General features: G+C 40.1%; 1 protein-coding gene across 1 annotated transcript in view; it reads left to right on the top strand.

Moving 5' to 3' along the window:
- Positions 1 to 13,421, top strand: part of LOC130069588 (protein unc-80 homolog) — a 58,500-nt gene that overhangs the window by 39,495 nt on the left and 5,584 nt on the right. Inside the window, exons 44-58 of the mRNA XM_056233532.1 lie at positions 1,476 to 1,741; positions 1,852 to 1,986; positions 2,099 to 2,237; positions 2,355 to 2,451; positions 3,113 to 3,283; positions 3,385 to 3,477; positions 5,465 to 5,683; positions 5,799 to 5,999; positions 6,733 to 6,856; positions 6,934 to 7,059; positions 7,365 to 7,488; positions 7,852 to 8,058; positions 8,144 to 8,328; positions 9,423 to 9,588; positions 9,889 to 10,068. Of these exons, the coding sequence (XP_056089507.1) occupies positions 1,476 to 1,741; positions 1,852 to 1,986; positions 2,099 to 2,237; positions 2,355 to 2,451; positions 3,113 to 3,283; positions 3,385 to 3,477; positions 5,465 to 5,683; positions 5,799 to 5,999; positions 6,733 to 6,856; positions 6,934 to 7,059; positions 7,365 to 7,488; positions 7,852 to 8,058; positions 8,144 to 8,328; positions 9,423 to 9,588; positions 9,889 to 10,068 (2,433 nt within the window). The remainder of the gene's footprint in view (positions 1 to 1,475; positions 1,742 to 1,851; positions 1,987 to 2,098; positions 2,238 to 2,354; positions 2,452 to 3,112; positions 3,284 to 3,384; positions 3,478 to 5,464; positions 5,684 to 5,798; positions 6,000 to 6,732; positions 6,857 to 6,933; positions 7,060 to 7,364; positions 7,489 to 7,851; positions 8,059 to 8,143; positions 8,329 to 9,422; positions 9,589 to 9,888; positions 10,069 to 13,421) is intronic.

The raw sequence follows: 13,421 nt of genomic DNA, 5'->3' as shown, positions 1-13,421 counted from the left end.
TTTTCACATCTACTGCAGTCAGATTGACCGTGGTCACTCTTAATAACACCACTCACATGGCTGTGCACTTGTAATGACACATTAAGGTTGTTAAGAGGCTAAAAGCAGGTTTAGAACTTGCCCCATTGAAGTCAACAGGGTGCGAATTTTAAAAAGAGGATAGCACGGTGTAGGCAACACCGATTTTTGTCGTTTTTTCTGTACTAACAGCACTCCAAATGTACAAAAAAATGAGCTCAATGTTAAAATTGACCGGAGTTCTCCTTTAATTTTGTTATTTAAAATAAGTACATACCCCTTGCGCTACAGTCCTGGTTACATTTAAAGGGGTCATATAATGGTACATGCACTTTTTCAAGTTGATTGTACTGAAATGTGTGTTGGCAGTGCCTGTACACAACCATCATATAATGATAAAAATCCATCCAGTGTTTTTGTTTTAATCTCCTTATATGTTTTCCCCTGCCTCAAATCGAGCCGTTCGACCGTGTGACGTCACACGGTCGGACGCCCCTCCCACGATTGTTGATTGACAGCCGGGTTTCAACACAGAACCGCACTCGCTCGTGAGCCACTTGTCAATCATAGTCTGCGCGGACCGGCGCGGTCATTGTTGATATGCTGGAGCACTGTCTATGAGCAGAATGGCGTCTAAGTGATTGTGGTGTTCTGTTCTTGGGTGCAATAACGAACACAGCAGTCATTTTAATGTTCCCAAATCCGAACCGCTGAAGACGCAGTGGCTGAGTTTTGTTTTCGAAGGGAATATTCCCCATGAGCAACGTCAATGCTCTCATGTTTGCGCGAATCATTTCTCAGCAGACTGCTTTATAAATGAGGGTCAGTATAAAGCTGGTTTTGCTAAGAAGCTACTCCTGAATAAAGGATCGGTACCAGCTATTCGTGTTCCTGCTGAACCTCTGGAACAACTGAAGTGAGTGTAACGTTTTATTAACCTTTATATTAATATTTATATCTTTGCAAATCGCTTCACGATGAATGAGTCTAAGGTTTACACTCAGGGTACATTACGGCATGTTTTCTATGTACGACGTTCTCAATATAATTCATAATCCCACGTTTATAATGAACAACGCGTTATGGTTATTGTGTTACAAACGTGTACGCACAGAACAGAGGGGCGGAGTGAGCACAGCTCATGATCATTTAAAGGCATATGCACTGAAACGGCGTGCTGAAAACAGAGCTGTTTTTGACCAGGTAAAATAAGTGTTTTCTTACAATACTAATGAGAATTTTTAATTAAAGTATATTACAAACTTTTCATTTAGACCCTAAAGAATCATATTAGCTTGTACAAAAATGGCATTATATGACCCCTTTAAATAATTATGTTCATATTAGTTCACGTTTAGAAAATCTCCTTTACAGTTCTTATGTTAAAAAATGTGTGCATGTTCATATAAATGATTTACATATTAATTATAATGTGTATTATATTTCCCCCTTCCCAGGCAAAGAGCTTTTTGGTTTAGACACTTTACACAAGGTCCTATGGATCAAACTGCTGGAGGAGATGTTTCTGGGCATGCCCAGTGAATACCCCTGGGGTGATGAGATTATGCTATTTCTGAATGTGTTTAACGGCGCCCTGCTCCTACACCCCGAGGACAGTGCCCTCCTCAGGCAATACAGCGCCACTGCCATCAACACAGCTGTACACTTCAACCACCTCTTCTCTCTTAGTGGCTATCAATGGATCCTTCCCACTATGCTCCAGGTTAGCAGCACACATATTAAGTTATTTTCCTTATTTATTTTGATTTAGGAATGTTTTCTCATTTTTTTTATGCTTATTCGGTTTTGTGTTGCTGCTTTTCTTTGCTGAAGACATACGCGGATTATGAGAGTAACCCACTGTTGCGTAGAGGGATTGAGTTCTGCTGCAGACAGTTCTATATCCTCCACCGTAAACCATTCATATTGCAGCTGTTTGCTAGTGTGGCCCCACTGCTGGAATTCACTGTAAGAGCTTTAAGATTTCATGGTTTGAACAACCCGTCATTTATAGATACTGTTATTACAGTGTTATTACAGTATCATTAAACATTGAATGTGTGAACTGACTTTTTTACAGACTCGCACTAGTACTGGTCTTTCGAAGGGCGTTTCTTCACAGTGTCTTTTTGACCTGCTGGTATCTTTAGAGGGAGAGACTGCAGATTCATTGGATGCTCTGGAGCTGGTGAAGGCTGAGAAACCTCTCCGCTCTCTGGGTAAGATGGCACACACAGGGCTCCTGGAGGATACAGGTCTATCCTCGTCCTCTGTTTTATGTGAACACTATTCGGCTTGGCTATTGCTATTGTTCTGGGTTTTCTTTTCTTTTTCAGATTTTTGCTACGGTAATGAGGATCTGGCTTTTTCAATAAGTGAAGGCATTAAGCTGTGTGTCACAGTGGTCGCTTATGCCCCAGAATCCTACCGCAGGTTTGTCACTTGCAGATTTCAATCAAATTCTTTAGAGATGTACTCTATATATAGAGACCATATCAGTTAAGCAGATATTAGATGCCCATCGATACTGGATATATATTGTCCAATATTAGATAAGTGTGCATGCTCAATTACCTAATTTGTACAGTTACGTTATTTAATGCTGACCTAAAATGAATTTTTCAAAAAATTATTAATTTAATAACACCGTAAAATGTAATCTTAGTAAATCTCAAAATGAGTATCCATTTGTTTAATATTGTTTTTTATTTTATTTTATGTTGTGGTACCTAATTATGGGATTCACTTGCATTCCAAAGATTTCATTTTATTTTATTTTTTTATGTTTTATTTTCAATTGATTTAGACAAAATAGTATCATTTTAATATCAGCCATTTACCAGTTATCAGCAACAACATTAAAATAATTATTGGCTGATAACTGGAGGATCGAAGGATATGAGAAGTCTGCTAGCAGCAAGGCGCATGTTTTTGTTGTGTTCGTAATGACATTAAATGACTAAGGATCAAACACTTTAATGTATGATGCACATTCTATTTTCTCTGTAACCATTTAGAAATCCATTAAGATATGGAAAGTCCTGTAGCGTATTCCAACCTTTAATAAACTTGGTTTCTCTGTTTCTTTTGTCAGTCTGCAAATGCTAATGGTTCTGGAGGCTTTGGTTCCATGTTACCTGCAGAAGATGAAGGGTAACACACAGACTCTGGAGTCTGCATCTGCAGCAAGGGATGAGATTGCTGCCATAGCTGCTCTGGCCACCTCTCTGCAGGCTCTGCTCTATAGCGTGGAGGCATTGACACGGTCAGTCCCAGAACACAAGCCTTTACTGTAATTACCTACTGCTCTGAAGTCCTAGATATTCCCTGTGTCATGTATAATTTATTATGGTGTTGGTGTCCTAGACCTATGACCGCACCTCAGATGAGTCGATGTGATCAAGGCCACAAGGGAGCAACTACAGCCAACCACACCATGTCTGGAGGACCAAACACCAGGTCAGGGCAGATATAGTTGGCTTATGATGCGTCTGTGCACCAAAAAACATTATAGTATGAAGAGCATGGTAAAGTGTATAAAGTCATGATCAGTGTTTGAAGACTGACCATACAGTTTGACATTTCTCAAGTTTCTTCTTTTTATTGGGGCATCAGAACTAAATAATAAATTGTCACAGAGAAACTGTCCAATTTTACATTTTTGAGACAAAAAAAAAACATATCCCTTCTCCTTCCCAACTTTTTAAAAAAGTTTTAAAGCCTACAATAATGACTTTTATTCAGAGCTTTCTGGTTCGTTTAGGCTGGAAGTTTCAGAGAAAAGAAGAATCAGAATGTAGCAGATCTGCTGTCATAGTAACTAACTCAAAGCCCTACAAGAGATAAATCTGAAAAACATCTCTTACAATCAGTGATCTTGGTATGGCTAGTAATATCTGCATTAATATGGTTATCAATGAAACCGTATAACTCAAGCCATCTAAATCTTCCACACAGAAGGGCAGTGCTATATATAAATATATGCATTAGTAACACAACTTGCATTTTTATGCTACAACCACATATGTCATTTGAGAGCCCAGAATTCCGTAGTGAATCATTAATGCCTGTGTGCCTAACCATATTAATCTTTTAAAAGTTCCCCTGTTATGCTTTTTTGGATACTACCTTTTATGTAGTGTGTATTATAGCTGTTTGTGAAGGTAAAAAGTCTGAAAAGTTTCATTGATCAAAGTGCATAACAAATGTGACCCGTGCTGGCAAATTTTATGTTAATTTAAATTAATGTTAATCAAAAATTGTGGTATCATGGAAAAAAAAGTTGAATATATATTGTTCCTATAGATATTTGGTTTTGACTTGAGTGTGTGCCAAATTTGGTGTCATTACCAGTGATTTTAAGGTATGGTTGCTAGGTGATTGTTTTGGAACCTTCAGAAAACGTGAAAAGATTTTTTTAAACTTGATTTTTCTTCAAAACGGGTGTAGCTCGTACATTATTTATTTTTTGTCTGATTCCAACAAATCATACATCATTTGAAGGTTTTTTGTAATAGAGAATGTGAAAATAACAATAACTCATTTTTGTAAATTTACTCATTGGAAGTCATTTTGCCAGCAGGGGTCACACGAGTCATCAGTTATTCCAGTCTTACTTCCTGCTCGAACCTACGTAGATTTCAAGATTTGTAATACATTTGCATAACGGCCACCTATAGGCCTCATTGGCTGCCCATGAACAATGTGTACTTTGACCCGCCCTCAAACACTGCAGTTGTAGCTGAGGTCTTGAAGAGTTTGGTTAGTGTTGTCGACAGATAAAGATAATGTTTTCTGCACTGTGAAAGTAAATCTATTTTGCATGCACCTTGCAAGGATGAGGACTCTGGCTTGAATTAATAAGGTAAAACTGACGCCATCGTTACTTTTCGTGCCAGTGTGCTGAGGAAGCCTCCGGAGCTGAAATTGAAATATGGTAATGGATATTTTGATTCCGACATGCGCTGTAAGCGGTAGACTATTTCAGACAATGAAAAAAGATCTGATGCTCCAATGTATACTATGATAAAATGAAAGTGTTTTTTGACCTTGGATGTATGTAAACCTATTGTAGGAGACCTCCAAAACAAAACTAGGAACATTTATAGCATAATGGGGGCACTTTGCAAGTTTCACTTGCAGGATTCATTGCAATAAATGCATTTCATGAATTAAAAAGAAAACCTTCATCAAATAATTGCATTTGGGTAATTTTAACTGAATATCTTATGTTTTGTTCACTCGAAACAACATTCTCATGTTCACCCCATTGCTGTAGATTGTAGAAGGTCACTTGGCACCATACTGACACCTACTGTATATTGTTACTATAGCAACCCAAGTAATATTGCAGAAAATGACCACACTTCCTGAACACATATTGTCTATTGATATGGTTTGCAAATATAAAAAACAGTAATTATTGCTGTAATTTGACTCTCTGCAGGGATAACCTGCACCTGCTGGAGGAGGGTCAGGGTATACTGAGGGAGGAACTGGACGAGCGCATCGCCCGTGAAGAGTTCCGTCGCCCTCGCGAGTCTCTGCTTAACATCTGCACGGAGTTCTACAAGCACTGTGGTCCGCGCCTCAAAATCCTGCAGAACGTGGCAGGAGAACCCAGAGTCACTGCTCTAGAACTGCTGGACATCAAGTCTCATATGAGGTGAAACAAAAGCTACCTAAAGAAGTTTGAACATTCAGTAGTAATTCAATTTCCTCGGCATTATGGAGCAAGCGAGTCAAAGCATGCATCTATAACTTAACCTTTTGTTCGACAGACTGGCAGAAATCGCCCACTCCCTTCTCAAATTGGCCCCGTATGACACACTGACCATGGAAAGCCGAGGGCTGCGCCGCTACATTACAGAGATGTTACCCATTACCGATTGGTCAGCAGAAGCCATTCGTCCCGCCCTCATCCTCATTCTGAAGAGGCTGGACCGCATGTTTAACAAGATTCATAAAATGCCCACACTCAGGTGCGTTCACCCGCAGGCTCTGTGCACCAGGTATGTGCTCACACTGATCTGTGTGTCTGTCTGCTCTGGTGGAGCTCTGCTGGCATTATCAGTGGTATCAGATCTTTGACATGTGATGGATGGCTGCTGCTTTTGTGCTTTGGTGTTGTGTTTGTCTTCCATTGTCTCCATTATGGTTTTAAAATAAAGTTGAAGTGGGCTAAATGTTGTAAAGCAACAAGTATGTCTAATTATGCTGTTTCTTGCTTGAGTAATTTGTGTAAATACTTTTAGGTTGGTTATGTTTGTGAAATATTGTATTGTAAAACAATATACTTAACATGCAGTTTAATTGGTGTAATTGTATTGTCATTTACAACCTTACAACCAGAAGTATTTTGCATAAAGGACTACATTATTTAGATTTATTTCCAATGGCAGAAGCGATTAATTACAGAGTCCCTAAAGTGACATTTTCTACATTTTTAGCATAGAGATTTTTTTTTTGCATGCATATCAAAGAGTTTCTGATAAACTTGTGAGCACAATTTCCTGCAAACACAGGTTTGCACGCTAATTTTTCATGCGCTTATAGAACTTTCTAATGCACATGAGAAGGTTTTTTTTATGGGGGGGTGGTGGTGTTACTTTAGGTGCTCCGTAATTCAATGACTAGTGTCAGAAAACATATTACCTGGTTGATGTCCATCTTGTCAGTGTGTGAGAATAATATATCTGTGTGTTGTTTTTGCAGGCGGCAGGTGGAATGGGAGGCGGCTAGCAGCCTGATTGAAGGGATTTGTTTGACACTTCATCGGCAGCCAATCATCTCCTTCCTCCCTCACCTGCGATCTCTAATCAACGTCTGTGTCAACCTGGTGAGTCCCAAACACCTGTTGCTGATTATATGCTCTGTGTGATATGTGTGTTTACATATATATGTGTGTGTGTTAAGGTGATGGGGGTTGTTGGGCCATCTAGCGTGGCAGATGGACTTCCCTTGTTGCATCTGAGTCCGTACCTGTCTCCTCCCCTTCCCTTCAGTACTGCAGTTGTGCGTTTGGTTGCCATGCAGATCCAGGTATAGTCTATTCCTTCCTAAGGATATTTCGTTATCACTTTATTTTACAGTCCTTTTCTGCATGCACATACTATGTACTTATAGTAATTACAAGAACTGGGTAATAACTAGGTACTAACCCTGAACCTACCCCTAAACCTGACCGTAACCCATGTAGTTGCCTTTTATTACCGGGTACATTCTTTGGTAAGTGCACGTACTGTAAAATAAAGTGCAACCAATAATTCTAATGTGCATTTCAATTCACTGACATATTTTTTGCCTGCATTCATGGGTATATGTTTAATGTCTTCCTCCAATTCTAGGCGTTAAAGGATGACTTCCCGCTCAGTCATGTGATCTCCCCCTTCACCAATCAGGAGAGACGAGAGGGCATGCTGCTTAACCTCTTGATTCCATTTGTATTGACTGTGGGCTCAGGAAGTAAAGGTCTGCCTCAGAAATCAAACCGAACCAGGAACCATTAGGGACAGTTCACACAGAACGCATTTTTACATTCCACTGCACATGCTTTTCTGTTGTTTTTCTATGTAAACATGTGGTAGACGGATGTGTTTGACCATTGCTCTCGTGTCCTGTGTCTTTTGCACGACGATCTAGAAATGCGGCGCTCATGTTAAACTTTTTAAAAACCCATCTCTAGACCTTGCATGTTTTTGTTTTCTTTCCACTGACCTGCCTCTTGCATTTTTAACTGCAAAAACGCATGCGTGAATGGGCCCTTAAATATGCTCAAAGAGATAATGCGATTGGATGTCATTTAGAATATGTTTGTTTGTTTTCCCTTCACAGACAGCCCTCATCTGGAACAACCGGAGGTGTTTCTACTTTTGCAGACAGTCATTAACATCCTGTTACCTCCACGCATCATCAGCACCTCCCGCAGTAAGAACTTTGTTCTGGACGCATCCCCTGCCCACTGCTCCACCCCAGGGGACACTGGGAAAGACCTGCGTAGAGAGGGATTGGCTGAATCCACCAGCCAGGCAGCTTATCTTGGTACTAGAGCCCTAGAAAGGAAAAATTTCATTTAAAAAATGTGTTTCTATATTTGATATAGATATTTAAAATCTGCTCTCTCTAGCTCTGAAGGTGGTCTTAGTTTGCTTTGAGCGACAGTTGGGTAATCAGTGGTACAAGCTGAGTCTTCAGGTCAAGGAAATGGCCCTGCGTAAAGTCGGCGGTCTGGCTTTTTGGGATTTTATTGACTTCATAGTGCGCACACGAATTCCAATCTTCATTCTACTACGTCCTTTCATACAGTGCAAGGTAAGATTTTGAGGGAAGTTTCTATTAGTGGTCGACCGATACATGTTTTGTAATGGCTGATGCCAATGCCCTATATATATATATATATATATATATATATATATATATATATATATATATATATATATATATAGTGTATGTGTGTACATACATATAAATGTATATGTACTGTGCAAAAGTCTTAGGCATGCTAATCCATAAACACCACCTGTCGCAGTATTCCACTTCTGAAATGTTTACATTGCTTGTGCAGAATCCCTCCCCTTAAACTGCTACCAGCATGAAATTTGCAATCTAAGGTTTTTCCTGCACAACAGTGTAACTCGCTGCTGTACTACCATACAACGATGCATCGTTTTTAATTCATCTGTTTCGGATCGAATTAATGATAGATTTTTTGCTGTGAATTACAGACATGGCACATGAGGACTAATTTTCTTTTTTTTTCTCAGTTATTTTGCCTCATTTCCAGATTCAATCACAGGCTCGTTCTTAAATACTAGAGAACGTACGCACAGGCGTACTCTTCAAAAACAGTGCTTTAAATCTCTCGACAAACTAAAGGACCTAAATGACATTTGTATATATTCGAAATGAAAGATATAGATTGTATAGAATGTCAGCATGCTTATTTTGCTCAAGATAAGCATTTATTAATCCCACGTCATGCAAACAAGAACCTATGCTTCTAACCACATTTTGAGAGCCATCATTACAACCACACAACTTTGCAATGCTATTTGCGAATGTGTGTTGGAACTATGGTTTGACCATATAACTATGGTTATTGTCAAAGCAAAAGTGAGAGCTATTGTTAGCTATAGTTACCTAACGTTGACCTAAGGTTTGGTTAGTGCAAATGATTGAAGAACTATCCAACATTTTGGATAAAACAAACCTGGTAAAAATAACTGTCAGGCAGCAGAAGAAAGCCTTGTTTTGCCCTTCAGGTGGTCGTTCCTATAAAGATATCAGCCTTGGTGATAGATCAGAGACAGAAACTAGTGGTTGACCGTCATATCTTCTGCCAGCTTTCTTTCCATGTTTCCATAAGGTTGATGCTCATGAACAAGTCTTCATATCTCTACTTTCAGCTGTTGACCCAACCGGCTGAGTCTCAGGAGGAGATCACAGCCCGTCACCATATTGCAGAGCAACTAGAGCGTCGTTTCATCCCACGTTCCCTCTGCAAGAGCTCTCTGTTTGCTGAGTTCAGCAACGAGCTCAAGATCCTGAAAGAGGCTGTGCACAGCGGCTCCGGTGAGAACTGGCTTAATTGATATATTACTTATAAATCAAAAATTTACCTTCCCATCTGTCAGGATTTGTCACACTTTGTTAACCCTGGGTCATCCTCAACCATGGGCTAATGTAATCTCAGGTAGTCATGTTCCACACTGCTCCTGCATTAGTAATTAATCCTGGTTATTCAGGTTGTGAGATTTAATCCGGTGTTAAAACTGGACTTAACCCAGAGTTAAAAATACATTAGCCTTGGATTAAATGTAACGTGAAAAGGTTTTCTGTCTATATCTCCTTTTTTTTTTCCTTTTTTTTTAGCATACCAGGGAAAGACTTCCATCAGTACTGTTGGCACGTCCACCTCTGCATACAGGTTAAGTCTCGCCACCATGTCTCGCTCCAACACTGGTACAGGAACTGTCTGGGAGCAGGAGAGCCAACCCTCACGTCAGCCCTCACAGGATACACTCAGTCGTACAGATGAGGAAGAGGAGGAAAGTGTGTAATTCTTCTTCTTTAGTTTCTGCATAAAGGCCTAGTTCACTCAGAACATTTTAATTTTACCATCATTTACTCACTCGTGTGTCATTACAAACCACATTAACTTTTTTTCTTTGTAAACTATTTCAAACTGTTGATTGAAAAGATCAGGGCCCGTATTCCTAAAGAATCTTAATGCAAAAAGTAGCTCCTAGTGACAAAATTCTAAGAAAATTCTTAGAAATGTGGGCGTTTACTCTTAAAATTAAAGAAAAAATCCTAGTAAAGAAAAAAGTAATTCAGAAAGCATCTTAACCCTTAAAAGAGGTCTTAAGGTCAAAATTGTTAGGAGTATGGATGAGGACTTTTAAGAGGCTTAAGAGTTTCTTTAGCAGAGGAGAAAATGACAGAACGATGAAGAGGGAGAAGAAATGTGATGCAGACAATAGATGACGACAGTGAGTTAATAAGACGCTATAGATGAGATTGTGCAGTGATCATGTTTGTGACTGATCTTATTAGAGACACGCTAATATCTCCGACACAGCGCAGGAATGCCATAACGCCAGAAATGATCACTACATTAAGATATTTGGCAAATGGGAAAATGCAATAAAGCAATAGTGATTTGGGTCTGTGACAACCTTCTGTAAGCAGTGATCACACAAACATTACAGCACTTTCAGAACCTCTTATTGTGTCGCAGTTCATTTAGTTTCCACTGGACATTCCCACCTTGCAGGCTCAAAAAACTGTATTTATGAATATAGCAGGCTTCCCTGGTGCGCACAAGCAGGGGAATGAACCGTTAATAATGTGCGCTATAAGCTCCCACGTCCGCTTCTCGCTCCATGCTGTGACACCCTGCCCGAATTTTCCTTTAAGGACGGCCTAGTGTTCATCCACTAACTCGGCTAACAGTAAACACGGTTCTTCTGACCAGTCAGGCTTTCTCGTCTTTCTTGTTTTTTAATCCATGTTTTCAAAACAAACATTCAAACCACCACTTAAATAGACAGCAATCAGTGTAATTGGAAAGAGTGGAACAATTTTTATCATTCTAAGCCAATCAAATTAACAGCAAGGTAAAAAAAGGATTTATATACATAAATATAATGTGCGTGTGTGTGTGTGTGTGTGTGTGTGTGTGTGTGAGTAAACTCTATACTTAAAATGGCTCTTTTTTTTCCTTCTTGGACAACCAACCAATCACAGTCTTCAAAAGATTGTGTCATACATAGCAACGGGGTCAGCCCCGCCTCCTCACTAAGATGAGAGTTTTTGTCTTTTCCTAACTCAGAGTTGCTCTCAGATCGGTCCCGAATCACTCTTAAGCTAAGACTCCTACGTAAAAGTTTTTAAGCTAAATTAAGAGTTTTCTAAAAGGATTCTTAGATTCTTTAGGAATACGGGCCCTGACTTAAAAGACCAGTCTCTGTTCATAAATATATATGTAGGGTTGGGTACCGAAACTCGGTGCCAATAGGGAACCGGTTCCGACGTAAACGGTAGTAACCAGACCGAATAAGAAAGAAAATTTCGGTGCCTGATTTCGGTGCCTAACTTCATTAGGCACACACGCGCGCACACACACACACACAAGGTCTCTCGCTCTCTCTCTCTCCGCCGTGCGTGTGCTACACAGTTTGGAGCACAGTTTCTTCTGTCTCGCATGCGCGCTCTTTCTCGCAAGGTTTGGCTGCATTTCACGTGTAAAATTACGTGTCAGAACGCCCTCTGGGTGTGCCGATAGTCTGAATCCCATATAGAATCAAGCCAATTCATTGGCTGATGGCGCCGCATCGACGCACTTACGTCGTCATACTATGCTGTCGCGCGCGCGCCATCTGCTCCTCAGATTTCTCTGCCGAAAAAGGAAGCTGGTCGGCAGCGCGAGGAGCTTGGCTACGTCCCCTTCCCTATTGAGAGATATGTTACACCAACCAGAGATGTTCTCTTTCATAGGTTCACTCAACGCTGCGTAGCTAAGAAGCAGTGGATTTGTATTTGTAGGCTGCTGTATCACGTGCCGTTTGAACTGACGCGCTACAGCGATCTGTCACATTTCAAAGAGCCAAAACGTTATTTATTGTGTGAATCTCGTAAAAATATTGACAGAATCTGACAGCTGTGGATTTGTTCCATATCAAAAGTAACCTTCTCTGTCTTGTCTGTCAGTGTCCTCTTTGTCCGCGATTTTTCTGTGTGAAAAGGGTCATTTGCGTGAGTCTCACGGTCAATGCGTGAGAGTTGGCAGCTCTGCCTGCTAGTAATCTCTATTAATCTCCAGTATTATTACATTGTTTGATACAATATTGTTTCATTTGATATTATGTAAATATGAATTTTTATTTTATATTGGTTTTATTATTACCATATGTTACTTGTATTTATATTGTTTAAAGATTTAAGTTAATATTGTGTCCAGTTTGGCCCTGTAAATTAAAGGGTATTATTTTTTGATAAAGTGTGTGCGGTTTCATTTTCTTAAGTACCGATTTAAGAACCGTTTAAGCACCGGAACCGTTTAAAAAATACCGAGTAGGTACTGGAATCGGATAAAACCCAAACGATACCCAACCCTATATATATGTGACATATACTGTATATACACTCACCTAAAGGATTATTAGGAACACCATACTAATACTGTGTTTGACCCCCCTTTCACCTTCAGAACTGCCTTAATTCTACGTGGGATTGATTCAACAAGGTGCTGAAAGCATTCTTTAGAAATGTTGGCCCATATTGATAGGATAGCATCTTGCAGTTGATGGAGATTTGTGGGATGCACATCCAGGGCACGAAGCTCCCGTTCCACCACATCCCAAAGATGCTCTATTGGGTTGAGATCTGGTGACTGTGGGGGCCATTTTATTACAGTAAACTCATTGTCATGTTCAAGAAACCAATTTGAAATGATTCGAGCTTTGTGACATGGTGCATTATCCTGCTGGAAGTAGCCATCAGAGGATGGGTACATGGTGGCCATAAGGGATGGACATGGTCAGAAACAATGCTCAGGTAGGCCTTGGTATTTAAACGATGCCCAGTTGGCACTAAGGGGCCTAAAGTGTGCCAAGAAAACATCCCCCACACCATTACACCACCACCACCAGCCTGCACAGTGGTAACAAGGCATGATGGATCCATGTTCTCATTCTGTTTACGCCAAATTCTGACTCTACCATCTGAATGTCTCAACAGAAATCGACACTCATAAGACCAGGCAACATTTTTCCAGTCTTCAACTGTCCGATTTTGGTGAGCTCTTGTAAATTGTAGCCTCTTTTTCCTATTTGTAGTGGAGATGAGTGGTACCCGGTGGGGTCTTCTGCTGTTGTAGCCCATCCGCCTTAAGGTTGTGCGTG

Source organism: Rhinichthys klamathensis, unplaced genomic scaffold, assembly GCF_029890125.1.
Source record: "Rhinichthys klamathensis goyatoka isolate OS25496 unplaced genomic scaffold, OSU_Roscu_1.1 h1tg000372l_1, whole genome shotgun sequence".
Classification (NCBI taxonomy): domain Eukaryota; kingdom Metazoa; phylum Chordata; class Actinopteri; order Cypriniformes; family Leuciscidae; genus Rhinichthys; species Rhinichthys klamathensis.
This window is presented reverse-complemented; position numbering and strand designations above follow the sequence as displayed.